Here is a 21,585-nt window from a genome sequence, read left to right on the forward strand (position 1 = left end):
TTTTATTGGTGCCTCAGGTTCTGTAATTTCCGCATCGGAGTTTTGCTCTTTTAAGAATTCTGAAAAAATGCTCCACACCTCGTACTCCTCAGATTTTGGAAGGCAATTCAGATTCTTAAATCTTGGGTCGAGTGCTATAGCTATCTTTAGAAATCTCACACTGGTACCTTCTTTGAGTTTTGTCAAATCTGCTGTGAAAGTGTTCTTAAAACGAACATGTGCTGGGTCATCATCCGAGACTGCTATCACATGAAATATATGGCAGAATGTAGGTAAAACAGTGCAGGAGACATACTATTCTCCCCTAAGGACTTCAATCAAAATTTAATTAATGCCCTTTTTTTTTTTTGAGCACGTCATCAGCATGAAAGCATGTCCTATGGAATGGTGGCTGAAGCACAAGGGGCATATGAATGTTTAGCATACCTGACACGTAAATACCTTGCAATGCTGGCTACAAAAGTGCCAGGCCAACGCCTGTTCTCACTTTCAGATGACACTGCAAGTAAGAAGCCGGCAGCATTATCTCCCGTGAACGTAAACCAACTTGCTTGTCTGAGTGACTGGCTGAACAAGAAGTAGGACTGAGTGGACTTGTGGGCTCTCAAGTTTTACATTGTTTTGTTTTTGAATGCAGTTATGTAACAAACAAAATCTACATTTTTAAGTTGCACTTTCACAATAAAGAAATTGCATTAGGGTATTTGTAAAAGGTGAATAATACTATTTCTTTTATCATTTTTACAGTGCAAATATTTGTAATAAAATTATAAAGTGAGCACTGTACACTTTGTATTCTGTGTTGTAATTGAAATCAATATATTTTAAAATGTAGACAAAATCCAAAAATATTTATAATTTCTACTGGTCTTCTATTGTTTAACAGTGCAATTAATCGTGACTAATTTTTTTTTTTAAACCATGATTAATTTTGAGTTAATCGCATGAGTTAACTGCGATTTATCGACAGCCCTAGAGAAAAGTGAAATTTACAGTGGCAAGATCTCTGATCACACACCAGAAGGAAGATCCACAGTGTTGGGCCAGCCACCATGAAAGGTCTGTTCCTCATCACAAATTTAACCCTTGCAGTTTAAGATTTCATAGTTCATGTAGAATGCTGTTGTTGAGAGAGAATGTGTTCTTAGCTGTCTAAGACTAACGTAATGGAATGTGTAAATACTGTTACACCTGCTAATGACAAAAGTACATTAAACCACTTGAAAAGTGGTCATCTAGTTCCACTGAAACCAATATTTTCAGAGCTTGCCTTGTACAACGACAGTTTAAGACTTCTTGCAGAAAGGCTTTTCAATAATCATGTACATCCTCTACACCTACAGAAGAAAGCAGAAAGGATATTATTTGTCATCTTCCCCAGGTGTCGAAGAGCTGGGTACTTTTTCTTTATTAAACCACAATGATACAAACAGTACTTGAACTTAAGCACAGAACTTAACAGACACTTGTGTACGCATAACAAACTATTCAAGGGGGACAGTGGTCAAGTTGAACTTCAGCAGGTTGTTTTGTTTGTTTTTTTAATTAAAGAGGGATTTTTTTTCTGAATTTCTTCTTAATCTTCACTTATAGATGAGAGAACTGGTTTTATCTTCCAGTATTGGTGATTTTTTTCTTAAGAACAGCAAACATTTAGGGTAGGATGACCAGATAGCAGGTTTGAAAAATCGGGACAGGGATAGAGGGTAATAGGCACCTGTATAAGACAAAGCCCCAAATATTGAGACTGTCCCTATAAAATCAGGACATCTGGTCACCCTAATTTAAGGTAATTGCTAGCATCTGCTTTCCCGTAAGTGACAGGAATAGTACACTGCAATTCTCAACAACTATTACATGAACATGTGCTAACAGTTTTATTTTGAAAATAATGAAGTTTTACATTTATAATTATATAAATGTGCACATTTAAAGTGTTTAGAGATGCCAAAATCCCTTGGACAATCCCCATACATGTTTGCTTTTTTTTTTTTTTTTTTTTTTTAAATCAGCGTCAGTTTATGGTAACCCCTTTCCTGTGAATGAATGTGTGTGTGTGTGTATTATATATATTCACCCCCCCCCCAAGAAATAGTCCTTTTAAAATTAGCAGCATAAAGTAAAAAATTGGTATTAAAACAAACCCAGGGACATTTTAACTAGCCATTCAAATTATTTTTAAAAATTCTTTTAAAAATAACACTTGTGTGCCAATGTTTATCAGTCTCAATTTTAATGAGATGTAGCCTCCTACTCAGTCCACATTCTCAAACACTTTCACTCAGTACAGAAAGGCTATTCCTCTAACAGAGACAAAAAGGCCTCTGTTCTGAGAGAAGAAAACTCAGTTGTAAAGCAAGAGACAATGGTCAAAGGAGAAAATCCCTGTATGATGTATAACTCCCACTATTATAGCAGCTCAGCATTACAACAGAATGGTGTTAGGGCTCATGATTACTATTTATAAGTACCTGATATGCCACTCACTTGCAGATTATGCCTACTGCATTATTATGGTCTTGCTTGTATTTTTCTGGCATGAGTAGTAAATGTTCGTGTTTTCTTGGCAAACATACTGTACAATTCTGTTCCCATTGAAATCCGTGACCGAAGTCCCATTGACTTTAATGGGAGCAGGATCAAAATCTTACTGAAGAGTTGTTTCTTTCTTTCCCGCACTACAGTAATTAGGTCTCAAATCACAGGTGCTTTATAAATCAGTTTCACCATGGATATCTAGTTACTGAGTATAATTTCATTTTACAAGTGGAAAAAACAGGAGGTACGGCTGTTAATTTGCTTGCCAAAGGACACGAATTTAGCAGCAAAACTGATGACAGAACTCAGGTCTCCCAACTTTCAACCTTGTGCCCCCTATCCTCTGGGCCATGCTCTTATCCCACTGTGAAAATTACATTTTACATGTACATAAGAACGGCCATACTAGGTCAGACCAACAGTCCATCTAGCCTAGTATCCCATCTTTTGGCAGCAGCCAGTGCCACATGCTTCAGAAAGAATTAACAGAACAGGACAATTATCGAGTGATCATCCCTGGTCGTCCAGTCCGTTACAAATACCCAAGCCTGGTTTGATTCATACCGAGTCCAACATATCAAAGCATTTTGCAACACTTGGACAGTAGCCACTCGTAAATTCAGATACTGGATTGCAACTACTATTCCAAATCATATCCAGTATTATACACCAAATCAACATTCATACTAAAGTCAGAATTGACACTCCCAGTTAGAGTAGCCACCTAGAAAGCAGCAACAGTTTCTCAACTTAAGTGCCAAGGACTAGAAGCCCCAAGTTGCACCCAACCTCTGGGCAAGACAACTTTGATTTATAATTCATGTTAGTTTCATATGCAAGCTGGGTCTTAAGATAAATAAAAGGTTTCATTTTCCAAGTCAAACTTCAGTTTAGTTGCCTATGGGTCTTAAAACTAGGTAGGTTAAAGGTATTAAAGCCTAAGCAGCATATTTTAAAAGGTATACTGTCAATTAAAGTAATCTGTCCAAAATCTTTTGATCTACCATTCCTATTATTGAAGGATTAAGGAAAATATTTCTTTCTGCATTTGAGAACAGGTTGTGTGTAGTCAATTTCACTGTCACCCCTTTATAACCAGTCTCTTACAGCAAAGGGAGAAAGAAAAGAATGTAAATAAGAAATCATGGATGTGTGACTGTAAACCCACAAAGAGTAGCACAGGGATTCAGGGGGCAGATATAGTAACTGAAACTAATTTTAACTTTTTTTCTGTTAGATTTTAAGCAGATGGTTCCCTTTTTAAAATTGAATTGCAATGGAAAGACATCAGGCTTTTTGCCTTTTTAGCTTCTTTATTATATGTTTTTTTTAGTGGGAATAACATTTATCTTGTAGTGGGCAAATCTGCCAATATTTGAGCATTTCCTTAGACATACCTGATAGAGTTATATATTGGGGCCTACATAAAATCACCCTGCATTTTGAAGGACTACTCCTTGCAGCAATCTCACTAAAATCTTATCTTGCCTATTTTCTTGGAGAACTGTGATGTTTCACTGTCCATTTACTGTTACGGCTGAGTGTCCCCTTTACACACCATCTTCCCTCCCTCAACAGCAAACCTAAACTTTGCTTAGCTTCAGGCTTTTGCTCCTTGTTTGCAGAGGGTGAATTCTCTTCATTCCTATTGACCCTTTGCAGATATTTATGTACTGAACATGTCATTCACCCACCCATACACCACTTATTTTCTAGATTGCATCTCTTTGCCACAGTCTCACATTGCAAAGCTCATATTTAAATGTACTGTCTACCCTTGTCCCTAGCTCTTTCTTGAACTTGCTGTTTTTCAATGTATAGGACCCTAATTTGCCTGCGCACTGAAAGGAATACTTACATCATTGTAACTGGTCTAGAACGGCTCCTCACTTTATTCAAGTATTTTCTAAGCAAGAGGTTTTTTTATGACACTGGCATAGGCTAGAAAGCGATTGGGCCCTTTTCCTTGGAAGGATGCCCAAGAAAAAATGTCTTATGCTCTACAGTTTTTGTGGCAAACAGAGCTGGTTAAAGTGTTGAGAGGATTTTTTGGTCAAGAAAAATTGAGTGTTTTACAAATGTTTTCCCATTTTTGAGCAACCATTTATGGTGAACCAAAGTAGCTCCACTAAGTACTCAACGCTGGGCCAATTATCTCATCATGTTTTGTAACATACACAAAATATTGAAGTACTTCATTTCAGAAAGACTGTTTCCTTTTGTGGTTTTTTCTTTATACTTTTCCTTGCAAGACTTATTTTTGTTTCTTCACAATGATTATATTCTCTCAGCTGAGCTTAGCTCTCTCTCCTATCCCACTAAAAAGGTACCCGAGTTTTAGTAGTCACATGGCACCAATGACCAAAGATCTCCTGATCCTGCAGAAGATGATAGATTCCCACTTAGCTTCATCAGCACATATGCTTAGACAGAAGTCATATGGCTATTCCCACCACCTACGAGAGTGATCCAAGCTAGCCACATCTGCTACTGCTTTGAGCTCCTTGTAGAATTCATTATCCCCACCCCATACTAAATGCAACCTCGTCAGGCATGTCCAGGAATATGAGCCAATGAATCTGTTTGTTAATTGCTGTTAAGCTTCATTCAGGGCAACATGAAGTGACATGGTATATACATCCTCCTCCTGGACATTTAAGAGTAAGCTTGATACCACCTAGACACTGGAAACTTCTGATAAGGCTAAAGACCTGTTAAACAGGAGGAAGAATATCAGGAAAAAATATAACCGTATCCCTCCAAACTGGCAAAGCTACATACATATGTCTCACTGTAATGCATTAATCTTTGCATGAAGGATGCTATACACAGGAAAGTTGCACTGACAACCCAATAGAGTAATCCATTCTCATGACAGTCAAAGTATGGACTATAGCAAAGTCCACATGTGAAAGAAAGATGTGCATACTCCCATCCAAATTAGGTTAGAAAAACATGGCTACTGTTGATATTTGGACACCCAGAAGCAACTTGGGCCCCAAAAAGAAATTTAGGTTACAAAGAAAACTGTATTAATTGACCTGAAATGTCCTAGTTTTCTTCCTGTTACATCGCTGAGCCTCCAAGCATCATCTCAATGTTACAAGGGTGAACTGAACCTCGCTAGACTATGTTAGAGCAAGTTACTGAACCACACTGGCCAGGTGAGATGGAATCTAAATTTAAAGCTGACTGTTATGGCATACTGAAACGCTTTTTACTTATCCCTCTAACTCCCCCTTAGCGACATTAAAACAGGAGAGGATGACAAGTTGCAACTGATGAAACCCCACGAGACTGCTGTCTCAGCAGAAGAGCCACTGCTCATGACTACACTCCAGGATATTTCAGTAAGAAAGGAGGAGAGCTACTAAAGAATCACTTTCTGCTCCTACTGGGGTCTGCAGTCATATCCCTGCTAACTCATGGCCAATGGTACCAAAGGCAGACGGCCGAGCCAAAAGAATCAGCACAGACATCCAGCCTTCATCCACAGCAGAGTAGAGAACACAAACAAAACCTGCTTCTTGAGCTATCCAGTGAGGACCCCTGCCTAGCTTGGTTTTGTGGTCCCTCCATCACCAACACACACAGTTACTCTTCCACCATGTGTACCTTTAACTGACTGTTTGCAAAATGGGGCAGGAGCAGCACAGGTGTACAACGGGAGGAGTCTTTCACACCACTTGTCTCTTCCACCTAGCTCACCATCTGAGCTTCCTCTTTACTTCCTGTTCCCACCAATTAATTATACGAGAATGATCCCTATTACTAAAGTAATTACCTCATTAGCCCATTATCATCCGGTGTCAGTAATTCCCATGGAAACAGGTTAAGGTTGCTACAGCTTACAGAAGGCTACAGCTAGCACTCTGTCACACATACCTAAGCCCCAAATGACTGAGGTCAGTGGACCACACACGCTGCTGGAGTGTTGCTGAGGGGTGACAGCCTTACAGCTGTCAATTCTCTATTTACCCTTCACAACAAATACAACTGACATTTGTTGTACAAGCATCCCCATGCTGCCCAGCCAACATGCCCCTACTCTGACTTGATACTTAAATTCCATGGCCCTGTTGAGACTGCCAGCAAAAGACGCCAGTTAGTGTTCTTCAGTGACACATGCACGGGAACTAGAACATGATCCACCACTCACTCATTTCACAAAAGCCAAATCAGATTTTCTCTTCTGATCACTGCCAATTCAAATTCAGCACAAGCTGGTAACTAAAAGAGCTCAAGTTAAAAAAAGCTCTGAACATCCAAAGCAGCCTTTTCGAGGCTGCTTCTACAGCCCAAATCAAATAACTGCTTGCACATACTGTGGCTGTTACCCAATAGGGAGCATAGGATTATGCTGTAAGAACTTCAGTTTGATGACGCAAGTTAAAAGTGGTGCAGCAGCCACAACTGAATTTCTTTATTTCTGCTGTCATAATTCACAACCTTAACATTAGACCAACTTTGTAATACATTAGTCAAAGTTATTTCCTGAGCACTGAGTCTGTGACATCAAATGTTTCAAAAACAGATTAGAAAAAAAACCTAATGTCACAGATTCACGACTTTCAAAGGACATTGAGTTTGGAATGCCACAGAAAGCAAAATACTCAGACCAGTAGTAGATCTTCCTGGAAGTGAACCCAGAACTAAATATTCTTTCACTCTTCATCTCTAATTTTGTGAAGCAAACATCTTCCCTATAGCAGGTCAAAATGTTCCATTAAAGATTTTCTACACTCTGCACACTGTGGATATGAAACAAACTCAATTACGCCACTTTTGTAAAACTCTATGGGGAGAAGTTCAGAGCGAACGAGCAGAGGAGCCCAATTTCACATATTGATCCATTCTGTAGATCATAGCAACCTGGCAACATATGAACTAAAACACTGTCAAACACCCATTAAAAGATCTTATAAAACATCAGCTTAAAAAAAAAAAAAAAAGGAGAAAAAATAATTTAGAGGTTTGGGAAGAGATAACAACCCAGTCACACACAACATTACCTTTGTAGAGAAACTAGACAGCAAAATAAATTAACAGCAAAAAACTTTGTTACTTTATAATAATGCCACCTGATCTCAACATATTAGGAACTTGAGTTTATCAACCTAGCTATAAGTGTTCCTTATCCTCTCCTGCATCCTGTTTATTTTGGGGATATATTGTCCAGGGAACTTGTTAAAAATACAAGCAATATAAATTAGGACTGCATACTCAAAACCCACCACACTGCCAGTGAAATAACAAAATGTATCTTTTTCTAAAGTCTGCTACTATGAAATTGAAATATTTCTGGGTAAATATAATAGCAAAACAATGTAAAGATATATTTTATATAATACCATTATTGACAAATAACCTCTACCCTGGGGACACCACACAGTTATACACAAATCTATACCTAACCAATTTTACAGTCTTTGTATTATTATAGTGATTCAAAAGCCACATACATGCAACAGCCACCCCACCATCACTCCACTGCGAAAGTGGGCTGGTGTGAGAGTATATGCCTTCATACCCCCTCAGGGCTTAAGAAGAGGTTAAAAGGCAGAGAAGGGACTTTATTGCCTCTCCTTAGATTTGGAGAGTGTGTGTGTGAAGGTACAAGGATGGTTGAGAAAACATATACCACAAACTCCTTCCCCCATCCACCCTGAGATTGGAGGGGGAGGGTATCAGTTCTCAATTCTGTGCACTGTGTGGGAAAATATATGCATCACTAAGTTCCCCCTCCAGGGAGCTACATTGTAGAGATATATCAATGAAAGAGGACAGAAAAGCTCACCTCAGGGCTTTGTACAAGAGAACTTGTTGCGGGGGCACACTATTCCCCAAGAACCTTGCAATGCGATGTGGGGTTTTTGTTTTTTTGGGGTGGGGTGGGGGGGGAGCAAGTCTCCTTCCAGCCCGGTGTAGAAGGCTGTGCAAGGGGCAGAACTATGGCCCCAGGAATCATATATGGAGGTTGGTTTTGGAAAGAACCTGGAAGAAAAGGGACGGACCGCCCTCCCACAGGGCCCTCTACAACGGGCTGGCTACTTGCGGGGGAAGAAGATTGCAGCGCTCCCCCTAGAGACCCATGACACGGGAAGGAAACTTCCGAAGAGGACGGGGATGGGAGAGCAGAGCTCGTTCCCCAGAGCCCTACACAGGGCGCAGAGCTCCCCCTCTACAGGGCCCTGAGAAAGGAGCTACGGGGGGAGCGGGGCGCGGACGTGCACGGGGGGAGAAGGGAGCGAAGGTCCCCACAGAGGCCTGAGCCGGACTGTAGTGGGGGAAATAAATGACGGAGCCTGAGGGCAGAGTTCCCCCACCAGGGCCCTGAGCCAGAGGCTATGAAGGGAACAGAGTTCCCCCCGCCTGGCCGGAGGGGCGGTCAGGGGGCCACAGCTCCCCCCAGCCGGGGCCCCGGGCCGGAGGGGCGGTCAGGGGGCCACAGCTCCCCCCAGCCGGGGCCCCGGGCCGGAGGGGCGGTCAGGGGGCCACAGCTCCCCCCAGCCGGGGCCCCGGGGCGGTCAGGGAAGGGATGGGGGCAGAGCTCCCCGCCGCCGGGCCCGGGGAAGCGAGGCGGCAGAGCTCCCCGCCGGCGCTGGGGAAGCCGGCTCGGCCCGGCCCCTCACCTGGTAGATGAGGGCCCAGCTGGCGGCCTGGTCGAGCCGGTGGAACTCCTTCTCGATCTCCATGGTGGGGGCCCCCCGCGCCTGGCCCGCCGCCTCCGCTCCCTGCTCCTGCTCCTGCTCCTCCGGCTCCAGCTGCTCGCGGGGCCGCCGCTGCCTGCTCTGCATGTCACCCCCTCCCCGGCCACAGGAACTACGCCGCCAGGCCGGCCACGCCGCTTCCGGGCCCGCCCCCGCTGGGGGAGGCGCGGCTTGGGAGAGACAGAGAGGGGAGCCGTGCCCCCCCGGCCTGAGGACTGACAGACAGGGGACCTGACCCTCCCTCCCCGCCCGGGACAGTCAGACCCGGGATTTGTGCCTCCCCTCCCGAGGACAGGCAGACAGACGGGGAGCTGTGCCCCCCTCCCCGACCTGAGGACTGACAAACAGACAGGAAAGCTATGCCCCCCTCCAAGGACAGACAGGGGACCTGTGCCCCCCCAGGACAGACAGACAGACAGACGGGAGTTGTGCCCCCCCAGACCTGAGGACTGACCGGAGCTATGCCCACACCCCAGGCCTGAGGACTGACAGACGGGTGGGTACCTGTGCCTTTTTCTCAGGCCCAGAGACAGATGGACAAATTTGGTGACACTGTTGCCTTGGTTATGTCTAATTATACCTGGGCCTGTAAAGATGGATGGGGGTGGGGAAGAGGCTGGGTTTTCCCTATTCCGTTCCTGATCTCTGGAGTCCATCTGCCAGCTCAGACACATAGTTCACACTGCCACTCTCACCACTCCTCCCCTTGCCAGGTGAACATGTGTACCATTCATTATAGGTACCATATGTACCACTTCATGTACATAATTAGTTTTCAAAAGGGTTAACATTTTCCCAGCTCCAATGAACTATGCTTGCTGCCTCCAGCCCCAAATAGAATCCAATAAAAATGTCATTGGGACAATCCAGACTCAGACATTTTATGATGCACAGATCTTTTTCCTGTGAGATAATCTCCAGGTGGCAGCTCTTAATCTACAGGACCCTTCTCAAGGTCAGTCCAGTCAGGCACTGGCAGTTTAGCCAATTACAATAGTTTACATCTCTCTAGCACTTTTAATCTTGCTAATAAGCAATTGTCACATAAACACCACCCTATACCCGAAACCTATTGACCGCTATACTTTCCTACATGCCTCCAGCTTCCATCCAGGACACACCACATGATCCATTGTCTACAGCCAAGCTTTAAGATACAACTGCATTTGCTCCAATCCCTCAGACAGAGACAAATACCTATAAGATCTCTATGAAGCATTCTTAAAACTACAGTACCCATCTGATGAAGTGAAAAAACAGATTGACAGAGCCAGAAGAGTACCCAGAAGTCACCTACTACAGGACAGGCCCAACAAAGAAAATAACAGAATGCCACTAGCTATCACCTTCAGCCTCCAACTAAAACCGCTCCAGCGCATCACCAAAGATTTACAAGCTATCCTGAAAAATGATCCCTCACTCTCACAGATCTTGGGAGACAGACCAGTCCTTTCTTACAGACAGCCCCCAACCTGAAGCAAATACTCTCCAGCAACCACACAACAAAAACACTAACCCAGGAACCTATCCTTGCAACAAAGCCCGATGCCAACTCTGTCCACATATTTATTCAAGTGACACTATCATAGGACCTAATCACATTAGCCATGCCATCAGGGGCTCATTCACCTGCACATCTACCAATGTGATATATGCCATCATGTGCCAGCATTGCCACTCTGCCATGTACATTGGCCAAACAGGACAGTCTCTACGCAAAAGAATAAATGGACACAAATCTGACATAAGGAATCATAACATTCAAAAACCAGTAGGAGAACACTTCAACCTCTCTGGCCACTCAGTAAAAGATTTAAGGGTGGCAATTTTGCACCAGAAAAGCTTCAAAAACAGACTCCAATGAGAAACTGCTGAGCTTGAATTAATATGCAAACTAGATACCATTAACTTGGGTTTGAACAGAGACTGGGAGTGGCTGGGTCATTACACGTATTGAATCTATTTCCCTAAGTTAAGTATCCTCACACCTTCTTGTCAACTGTCTAAATGGACCATCTTGATTATCACTACAAAAGTTTTTTTTCTCCTGCTAATAATAGCTCATCTTAACTAATTAGCCTCTTACAGTTTGTATGGCAACTTCCACCTTCTCTGTATGTATATATATATCTTCTTACTATATGTTCCATTCTGTGCATCCGATGAAGTGGGCTGTAGCCCACGAAAGCTAATGCTTTAATAAACTTGTTAGTCTCTAAGGTGCCACAAGTACTCCTGTTCTTTAATCTTGAAGGATTGTTTCACAAATGATATCCATTGGGGAGGTTCCACTGAAATACAACTGACCCTGTAGTGATTTTGATTACATTACCCAACAGTCAAATAATTTTGATCAGATTATGTCTCCGCCTGCAGCAGTCCCTTACAGACCATTTCTGTGGGGAAAGGGCCCATTTTCCCTCAGAATAGCTGTAAAGGCTTCTAGGGACAGAAGCATAGTGGTGGTAGTTGCCACTTTACCTGACCACCTTGTATAATTTAATTACCAAAGGCAGCAGCTTTTAACACCACACCCCTAACATGATTCTGGGCTTTGATTCCATTTAGTCACCAGTAAGAGTTGCTGCAACACACAGATAGCCCTTTGACATTTCCCTTCCAAATACAGGCCTACTTAAGACAGGATCAAAGCCCATGATGCTATAACTGCAGGCAATTGAATTACTGCAGTACAGAAGCTTTTCATAAGGGAAGTTAGCATACAGACTTGTGCATTCATGTCACCTGCTCTGACTTGATAGATAAAATCAGTCAAGGATCCATCAAGAAAAAAAAATTATCGGAGGTACTGTTGTCATAGAATAGTTGCCCCAGGTCACTAAGAGCCATATGCTACCCTGGAGAATTTGGGGATCTGCCACAGACTAAAGATAGCATTCACCCTTCATGGTGTAAAATGAGCTCAAGTAAGAGAAAGAAAGAGTTTTAAAAAATCACTAAGTCTGGAAAAAGAAAAGGAGTTCTTGTGGCACCTTAGAGACTAACAAATTTATCTGAGCATAAATAAGTCTGGACACATTTAAGAGTCTATACAAATATACACATCTGTAATAGCTCTGATTACTTGATAAATATGTAAAAATGGGAGTTTTAAACATATACTGTTAGGTACTTATGAAATAAATGAGGTGACCAAAATGCATGTTCAATTAAATTTATAGTTCAATTAATGATTTGATTAAATCACTGGGAATTTTTTGTTCTGGGGATTCAGCATTAAATTATTGGTATAAATTGGATTATAAAGATTCTCAAACATTTACATGTATATAAATGATACTGTCTTTGGTTGTGGGATAACTAATCACTGCAGTGGTGAACATCTTGTCCTAAATTTTCAGAAAATGCACATCTAAATTGTACTTTCAGTCACTGTAATTGCATGTACTGCAGTGCTGTTTCGGCATTAAAACATGTGCACAATTCTAAAAACGTGGGCCCAGATGCATTTTCAGTTAAGGTCCAGGCATTAGGTTTGCAAAAAGTTAGGTGTGCAAATACATTCATAATCGCCTGTGTACTTTCCACATGCAATTACACTTGCAAATTGGATAAATTAGACACTTTTTACGTGGCACATAGACACAATGGCAAATGCATTAAAAAACTTAAAATACTTTATATACAAATGCAATAGTGCTTCTAGTGTTTTAAATCTGAGCCCAGATTTTAAGAATTTTATGTACATAATTTCTGCAAGCAGTTGCAACAACTGTTAGCACAAATCCTTTTAACTGTGGGCACAAATGACCATTTAAATGTCAAGAAGCTGGTGACTTCTACCTTCTACCACCAGAATGGTTCTTGAAATTTCTAAAAATCTGGTCTCAATATGTTAAAATATAGGCAAAGGCATCAGTCTACATTAAAGGAGAACTCGTTAAGTCCCCTTTGTGTTGCTGGAAGAGTGAAAAGGGCACTTAAAGCATCTTATGCTGGCATCAAAGGTATTCCCTGAGTAGGAGAATTCTTGGATTTCTCCTGGTGTATGTGTAGGGCCTCTGATTTTAGGTTTAATTTATAAACACTGATAAAACATCCTGATACAAAACAAAAACAAAAACAAAAAAACCAACCCCAAAAAACCAATGAAACCAGTGTTTATCCAATAAATCCTTGAAAAACACTAGAAATGGTTACTTGTATTTAATGGTTGTCGACCAGTGGGTCTCAAACTTTTGTACTGGTGATCCCTTTCACATAGCCAGCCTCTGAGTGTGACCCCCCTAATAAATTAAAAACACTTTTTTATATATTTGACACCATTATAAATGCTGGAGGCAAAGCAGGTTTTGGGGGTGGAGGCTGACAGCTCGCGACCCCCCAGGTAATATCCTCATGACCCCAGTTTGAGAACCCCTAGTTCTAAAGACTAGGGATTCTAGTTTGAGAACCCCTAGACTACATAGCGCAGTAATGCAGACTATAGGGATGAGCTTTCTGAAAAGCACTAATGGGTTGTACATTAATTGGTCCATGAAAACCCTGCTGGTGTGCACTAAAGGTTCCCTAGTGCATTTTAACATAGTGCTGTTTGAAACTGCACTCTTAAAGCACACCGGGAAACATTACAAAGAGATTACTCATTACAGTATATACAAAAAGAAAGTCCCGAAAAACCCTGATTTTTAGACATCTACATAAATCTCAAAAATTGCTAAAAATAAACCCTGAAAAACGCAATAAATAAATTGCCAAAACCAGACACCCTAGCTATGTGTCAGGAAGTGGTGAGGACAGAGTACACAGCACTCTGCCTAATCTTTGGCCTGCACAAGAGTACTTAGGGGTCCCTGGTCAACTTTTACATCTCCCTCGTCGTAGACTGAACTCTAAGCACTTGCAAAATTTCATTTTTTTAAATGAGTCTGTTTCTGAGTTATATCCATTTAAAAAAGCATTTGGAAAAGAGCAAAACAACCAACCAAAACATAAAGAACGTGCTATTTTTTCACCAGTTTGAGACCCAAAAAATGGCTTACTCCATTTCAGCCATTAGGTACAAATTTGCATCTGTGGTCACAATTAGGGTAACCAGATGTCCCGATTTCATAGGGACAGTCCCGATTTTTGGGTCTTTTTATTATATAGGCTCTTATTACCCCCCTACCCCCATGCTGATTTTTCACATTTGCTGTCTGGTCACCCTAGTCACAATATTTCAAATTTCAAGATGACCAAGTTTAAAATAGCCAGCGTAATAAATCCCCATAAAAAATTCTGTAAATAAGATACATGCTGTTCCTGCACTGTGGCATTGTGAATCTAACTCTACAATTACGTTTAATAATAAGTAACAGTTCCAGCAGGCTGGATGTCCATTTACAACTGGAAAGGTTGTCGTCCACATTCAACACACTTCACGGTGTCAAGCTGGACACAGGGTTCCTATTATTCCACATTAACATCTCTGGTTTATTTAACAGGAAGACAGTCTTGTGTTAAACAAAGATGATACTCTATTGGCAGCTTCTGAGATACTCTTTGGGTCTTGAGCCTCAGACATTCTTTGTCCTTATTTACTTACTAACTGATGACAGTAAGTTAGGCAGTCAGAGCGTTCACTGTGAAGACCCAACACAGTTCAGTCTTGATTCCCCCCCTCCCCCAAAGCAATGCTACAGTGTCAAATGAGGCACACACACTGCAGTGATTAAGAGCCAGGCCCTAGGAGTTGAGAGAGTCCAGAATCTCTCAGCACTTGTAGGAGCAAGAACAAAATCTAATACAACCAGACATCTGTGCCTTAAGTTTACATAATACCATGGGCACAAGTTCCTAGGACTAGAAAACAATTAGATGTTAATTAATTGGCTGTTTTGCTTCTTTTTAAAAAGGGAAACTGGTAAAGAATTAAGGACAGAATCACTTTTTTTCTAACACTGAACAAGAACATTTATTAGAATAAGGGATACCGTCCTATCCATACTTAATTTACAGCTTGTACTTTCTCCAGCCCTGCTCCTACTTAGACAATTGCCAGCCCTCTTAACGACCTGGTGTCCAGCTAGCTACAGGTTAGAAAACATAGCAGGTATCCTCATATCACCTCTTCTCCTTTTTCAGTATAAAACAAGAATTTATATTTACCAACAAATTATAGATGCAGATGAGTCATTGACTTCACTACTTACCCAGATCTAGACATATTTTGTGTTTTGTTGCATTCGTTCACTTGCATTTTCAAATCCCAAATGTGTAGAGTCCTCTTCAATAACATTAAGATTCTTCTCAACAATAATATGACTCTCTTCACAGATGCCTCCTGTTCCTTCTGTATGGAGTACCACGGTAGGTCTCAAGTAGGTATGATTTTGGGATGCAACTACATCCAGTGGCAGTAGCTGATGATGTCTAATAGGTTTCCTCATCCATTTTTATCCTGACTGAATCAGCTGGTTTAAACTTGAGTTAAGTCAGACTGTTAAAGGAGATGAGGCTCATGGGTGCTTTCTTCTTTCTGCAAGGCCTATGAGACTTATCTCAGACATTGACAGTGTTCTGCTTTATGAACCTGGTGTCTGATGGGGCTGACAATTGCTCTTCAGGGCAGCTCTTTTTTATTGTAGCCATCTCTACTGCTCTCTCCACCATCCCTTTCTGTTCTGAGTGAGGGGGAATGGGAAATATGCTTGAAATCACTTTGTAGCCCACAAGTTTGGCATTCAGTGCTAACAAACTATACCCCAAGATTAGTTATTATGTCTTCGAGAATGGCAAAATGTGAGGGGGAAAAAATCTGTATCTTGTGGGGGCACATGCACAGAGCCCAGTATGTCTGTTACAGCCCTTGCTGGTGTTGCAGTTTCCAGAGAGAGCACATGATGGCAATGAGTCTGGTAAGCAAGCATCATATGCTGGAAGCCAGGGCTACTCAGAGACTTTTGTGGGCCAAGGGCAAAACCTGAAATGGAGTTCCTCTACCATTCCAAAACAATTGCTACTGAGGGGATATCTGGGAGATAGGGAGCTCCAGAGTGACTCTGACCTGCATTCATCCCATAGCAGCAGCTCCTGTCCTGCAGGGTTATGCCAGCTTCCCGCTCTGGGTGTTGCTACCTGACATGCAGGATCACAGCACCACTCACTCAAATTTGGCACAGCCATCCCTCCACTATGACAGAGGAGCAGCCAGGCCAAACCTGAGTGGTGTAGCAACTCCACAAGCCAGTCTGGGCTCTTCTCAAAGGAGAGGCCTGGTGCAAAGTGACCCTTTTGCACCCCACCTTTGGGGGGGCCTTGCTGGAAGGCTGCCAGCTTAGTCTCAGGAAAATGAGGGATGAGGAAAAATTCTGAGGTAAGGAAAGGTCCTTCATGGAACTCTAGTATGTGGTTTGAGGAATGGCTAGGAAAGGCTATCTAAGATGTGGTCTCTCTCTTCCCAGCTTGTGGAAAGGAGGATGGGCTTTTGTTACTCAGTGTTGTTGTTATTTTAAGATATTTGCATATGCTGATATTTGTTTATTAATAAAGCTGACCTGGAAAAAAGAGCTGAATTTGTGTTTTAGGTCTTGCTTGAGGCCATGCCACCATGCTGGCAGTTGAGCTTGCTTATAACAGTTTGTGAGGTGCTGGTTTATTCTTTCTGATACATTGTCCTTCAGTGACTGGAACTACAATATGAGTACTATAGGTAATCAGACCAGTATCAGTGACTACATAGAAATCATGAGCTGGATGTGGGACCTCTGACAAGCAACTGGGTCAACCATGCCTTTTACAAAACTGAGATACAATTTGCAGTTGTGTATATCAGTGGCTGTTTTAATTAGTCTAATTTCTGTGGCAAGGCAAGCAACACATGCACCTAGAAAGCCACCTGAGTTTCTATATCATCCCTGATATTCAAAGTAGTTATAAACAAAGGTGAAGCTGACTGGCCTTATTACACTGTGAAAGCTGAGTGTAGCAGCAAAGGGAAGAAACTGGCATGAACAGTGAAAAGCACATCTGATGTAGATTCTTTCAGTAGGAATTTTGATTAAAAATTACATTTTGATTTACAAACTTGCACTATATGGAACTAACAGGGAACACATTAGATGGATTAAAAATGGCTCTCTGACAGATCTCAAAATGTAGTTGTTAATGAGGAGACATCAGTGATTGCAGCTGTTTCTAACAGGTCCCCCCAGGATCCGATGCTATTCAATATTTTTATCAGCTATCTAGATAGTGATATAAAATTTTTGCTGGTAAAGTTTGCAGATGAGATGAAGATTGGTAGTGTAGTAAATGATGAGGACAGGTCACTGTTAGAAAGTGATCTAAAATCACCTGGTTAAATGGTTACAATCCAGCAAAATGAGTTTTAATACAGCCAAGTGCAAGGTAGACATGTGGGAACAAAGAATGCAGGAGCGGAAACGCTGCCTTGGGAGCCAGAGAAAGATTAAGGGTCATGGTACATAGTTGCTTTAATGTGAGCTCTCAGTGCAGTGCTGTGGCAAAAAAAGGGCTAATGCGATCCTTAGCTGTATGAAAAGGGGAATATCAAGGAGTAGGGAAATGATCTTGCCTCTGTACACAGCAGCGGTAAGACCATGACTAGAATACTGTGTCCAGTTCTGCTGTCTACTGCTCAAGAAGGATGTGGAAATACTGAAGAGCATTCAAAGGAGGGCTACAAAAATTATCCATAGGCTGCAAAACAAACCTTACAATGTGAGGGTTAAGGAGCTCAAGTTATTCAGCTTATCAGAGAGAATGTTGAGAGTAGGCCTGGCCTGTATTGGGGTTGACAAAAGATTTTGCCCCCTCAAACAGGCATTAAAGTTTGACAAAACTTTTGCTTGCCTGGTTTCCTTGTGGGTGGCTGGCAGTCTGGGTTTCAGGGTCCATAGCTCTGGGGAAGCCCTGCCATCAGGACTTCCTTGGTGCTGGCTCAGTGACCTCAGGGTTACCAGCCTTCCTCCTGGGACTGGAAGTCTGGCAGTCCTGATATTCCCAGCTGGGGCTCTCAGGCAAGGCTCCTAGCTCCATGGCAGGGACCAAGCCAGTCCCGGGCAGGGCTGATGAGAGACAGGGAAAGGGTAGACAATTGTACCAGGGCGCCAAGCTCAGGGCACCCCCAAAATGTTTGCAATGTGTGTGTAAATAAAATTAAATGGGGGGGGGGGGAGGACGACAAACATGATATACCAAGGCCCTAAATTTCTCTCTATGTGTAAGCAGGGGAATAGTCCCGCTATTGTGGGGAACTTTCCTAGCTTCTGTACTACCCCAGTGAAGTGGGCTAGCGAAAGGATCTGAGTCCTCGCTCCCATTTCCTTTACCCAGTGGCCTCCCTGCCCTTGAGGACTCCCCTTCCACTCTCCTGTGTGGCAGAGTCCTCGTAACCCCGACAAGGCTGGGCCCAGGATTCCGGGGGGGCTCGACCCCCAACCCTGCTGTGGTCACCTAGGACAGGGGCTAGGGTGTCCCGACTCCGGGGTACTCTCTCTGCACTGGGCACTTCTCTGACCCACTGACCATTACATACAAGTTAAAGCAAATGCAAATTATTTAATCAACAATTAATTTTAAAAAGAATAAGGAAAAATGGGAAAGGTTAAAGGAAACACTTCAACCCGCTCTGTGGCAGGAAACATCACAGTGTCTCTGGAATGTCAGGGCAGTTCACAGTCTGTTCCTTGTAAGTCCCAGGCCTTCTTCTCAGGCCCTGGCTGTGCTGCAGGGATGCTGTGGGTTGGACACTTGCTCTGGTGGTAGCCACATGCTCTCAGGCTTTAAGTGGTAGGACCCTTCTTCCCAGTGTCGCCCCCGCCCTGTCGGGGTTACGATCCAAGCCTGGCCTGCAGAGCCTCTTGGCTGAGGCGTCTCCCTGTGCTGGGCCCGCTGCCCAGGGTCCTTCTCGGTCTTCCCAGCGGCTCACCGCACCCAGCTCCAGCCCGCTCCAGCCCCAGCTCCACCACTCGGTCTCTGCACTGCTCTGCCTCCAGCTCCCTGGACTGCTTCTTTGGCCCCTCTGGCTCTGGTTGCTGCAGCTCTGCTCCCAGGACAGGTCTGCAGGCCGCTTCTGTGACTCTGCTCATGACCTGCTTCCTGGGCTGCTTTTCTGGCCCCTCTGGCTCTGGTTGCTGCAGCTCTGCTCCCAGGGGAAGTCTGCTCTCTCTGGGCTGTGCCTCTGGCTTTGGGGCTGCAGCTCTGCTCCCAGGACAGGGTCTGGTCCCTCTGGGCTGCTTTTCTGGTCCCTCTGGATCTGGCCCAGCTCTGCTCCCCAGCTTTCTCCTTTGCTCAGCCCCCCTCTGTCTGACCCAGGCAAATCCACCTCACACAGAGGACGGGACCTCCCTGGCCTCCTGACTCTCTGATTAGCCTGCCTGCCCTGTCATTCAGGCTGACCTGGAGCATTGGCTTCTCCTCATTGCTCCTGGGGGCTGTCAGTCTCAGGTTCCTGATTCCCCATCGACCCTTCCCCCTTTTTAGTAATGGGATCTAGCAACTAAAACACCCCCACTGAATGTTAGTAAGGGGGCAATAGTCCCCTTACATATGGGCCTCCTTCAGGAACCCTGTCTGGAGTCAGGGCTCATAGGGCCCTGCTGTGCAGGGGGAGTCTAGAAGCCCTGGCTTCAGGGCAGCTCAGCCAGGCCAAGGCTTCCAGACTCCCTGCTTGGACAGCCTGAAAGTCTTATGACCAGCTTACAGGATCCAGGGTCTGGGGAGCCCCTCCATGTGGGCTGCCCTGACTTTTGTCCATCTCTAATTGAGAGTGACTTGATTTCTTTGTATAGATACTTACACATAGACAAGACACTTGATAGTGGGAGGCTGTGATGGAGCATGTTCCCGCTCAGAGTTAATGAAATAGTTAAGTTTCAGATTAACAGCCGTGTTAGTCTGTTTTTGCAAAAAGAAAAGGAGTACTTGTGGCACCTTAGAGATTAACCAATTTATTTGAGCATGAGCTTTCGTGAGCTACAGCTCACTTCATCGGATGCATACAGTGGAAACTGCAGAAGACATTATATACACACAGAGACCATGAAACAATACCCCCTCCACCCCACTGTCCTGCTGGTAATAGCTTATCTAAAGTGATCATTAAGTTGGGCCATTTCCAGCACAAATCCAGGTTTTCTCACCCTCCGCCCCCCCCCCCCCCACACACACACACAAACTCACTCTCCTGCTGGTAATAGCCCATCCAAAGTGACCACTCTCTTCACAATGTGTATGATAATCAAGGTGGGCCATTTCCTGCACAAATCCAGGTTCTCTCACCCCCCTCCAAAAACCACACACACAAACTCAATCTCCTGCTGGTAATAGCTTATCCAAAGTGACCACTCTCCCTACAATGTGCATGATAATCAAGGTGGGCCATTTCCAGCATAAATCCAGGTTTTCTCACCCCCCCACCCCCATACACACACAAACTCACTCTCCTGCTGGTAATAGCTTATCCAAAGTGACCACTCTCCCTACAATGTGCATGATAATCAAGGTGGGCCATTTCCAGCATAAATCCAGGTTTTCTCACCCCCCCCACCCCCATACACACACAAACTCACTCTCCTGCTGGTAATAGCTCATCCAAAGTGACCACTCTCCCTACAATGTGCATAGTAATCAAGGTGGGTCATTTCCAGCACAGATCCAGGCTTTCTCAACCCCCCCCCCCCCCGGAGGGAACACACACACACACACACATAAACTCACTCTCCTGCTGGCAATAGCTCATCCAAACTGACCACTCTCCAAGTTTAAATCCAAGTTTAACCAGAACGTCTTGGGGGGGGGGGGGTAGGAAAAAGCAAGGGGAAATAGGCTACCTTGCATAATGACTTAGCCACTCCCAGTCTCTATTTAAGCCTAAATTAATAGTATCCAGTTTGCAAATGAATTCCAATTCAGCAGTTTCTCGCTGGAGTCTGGATTTGAAGTTTTTTGTTGTAAGATAGCGACCTTCATGTCGGTGATTGCGTGACCAGAGAGATTGAAGTGTTCTCCGACTGGTTTATGAATGTTATAATTCTTGACATCTGATTTGTGTCCATTTATTCTTTTACGTAGAGACTGTCCAGTTTGACCAATGTACATGGCAGAGGGGCATTGCTGGCACATGATGGCATATATCACATTGGTGGATGTGCAGGTGAACGAGCCTCTGATAGTGTGGCTGATGTTATTAGGCCCTGTGATGGTGTCCCCTGAATAGATATGTGGGCACAGTTGGCAATGGGCTTTGTTGCAAGGATAGGTTCCTGGGCTCGTGGTTCTGTTGTGTGGTATGTGGTTGTTGGTGAGTATTTGCTTCAGGTTGCGGGGCTGTCTGTAGGCAAGGACTGGCCTGTCTCTCAAGATTTGTGAG

General features: G+C 43.6%; 1 protein-coding gene across 2 annotated transcripts in view; it reads right to left on the reverse strand.

Moving 5' to 3' along the window:
- PTPN1 (protein tyrosine phosphatase non-receptor type 1) overlaps positions 1-9,371 on the reverse strand; it is a 62,507-nt gene extending 53,136 nt beyond the window's left edge. The window contains exon 1 of one of the 2 annotated variants that reach the window (XM_048820652.2): positions 9,171-9,371. In XM_048820652.2, coding sequence (XP_048676609.2) covers positions 9,171-9,335 — 165 coding nt within the window. In that variant the 5' untranslated portion in view covers positions 9,336-9,371. The remainder of the gene's footprint in view (positions 1-9,170) is intronic. The other variant, XM_075118770.1, reaches the window with a different exon arrangement.
- Positions 9,372-21,585: the final 12,214 nt, after the last annotated feature.

This window comes from Caretta caretta, chromosome 13 (assembly GCF_965140235.1).
Source record: "Caretta caretta isolate rCarCar2 chromosome 13, rCarCar1.hap1, whole genome shotgun sequence".
NCBI lineage: Eukaryota > Metazoa > Chordata > Testudines > Cheloniidae > Caretta > Caretta caretta.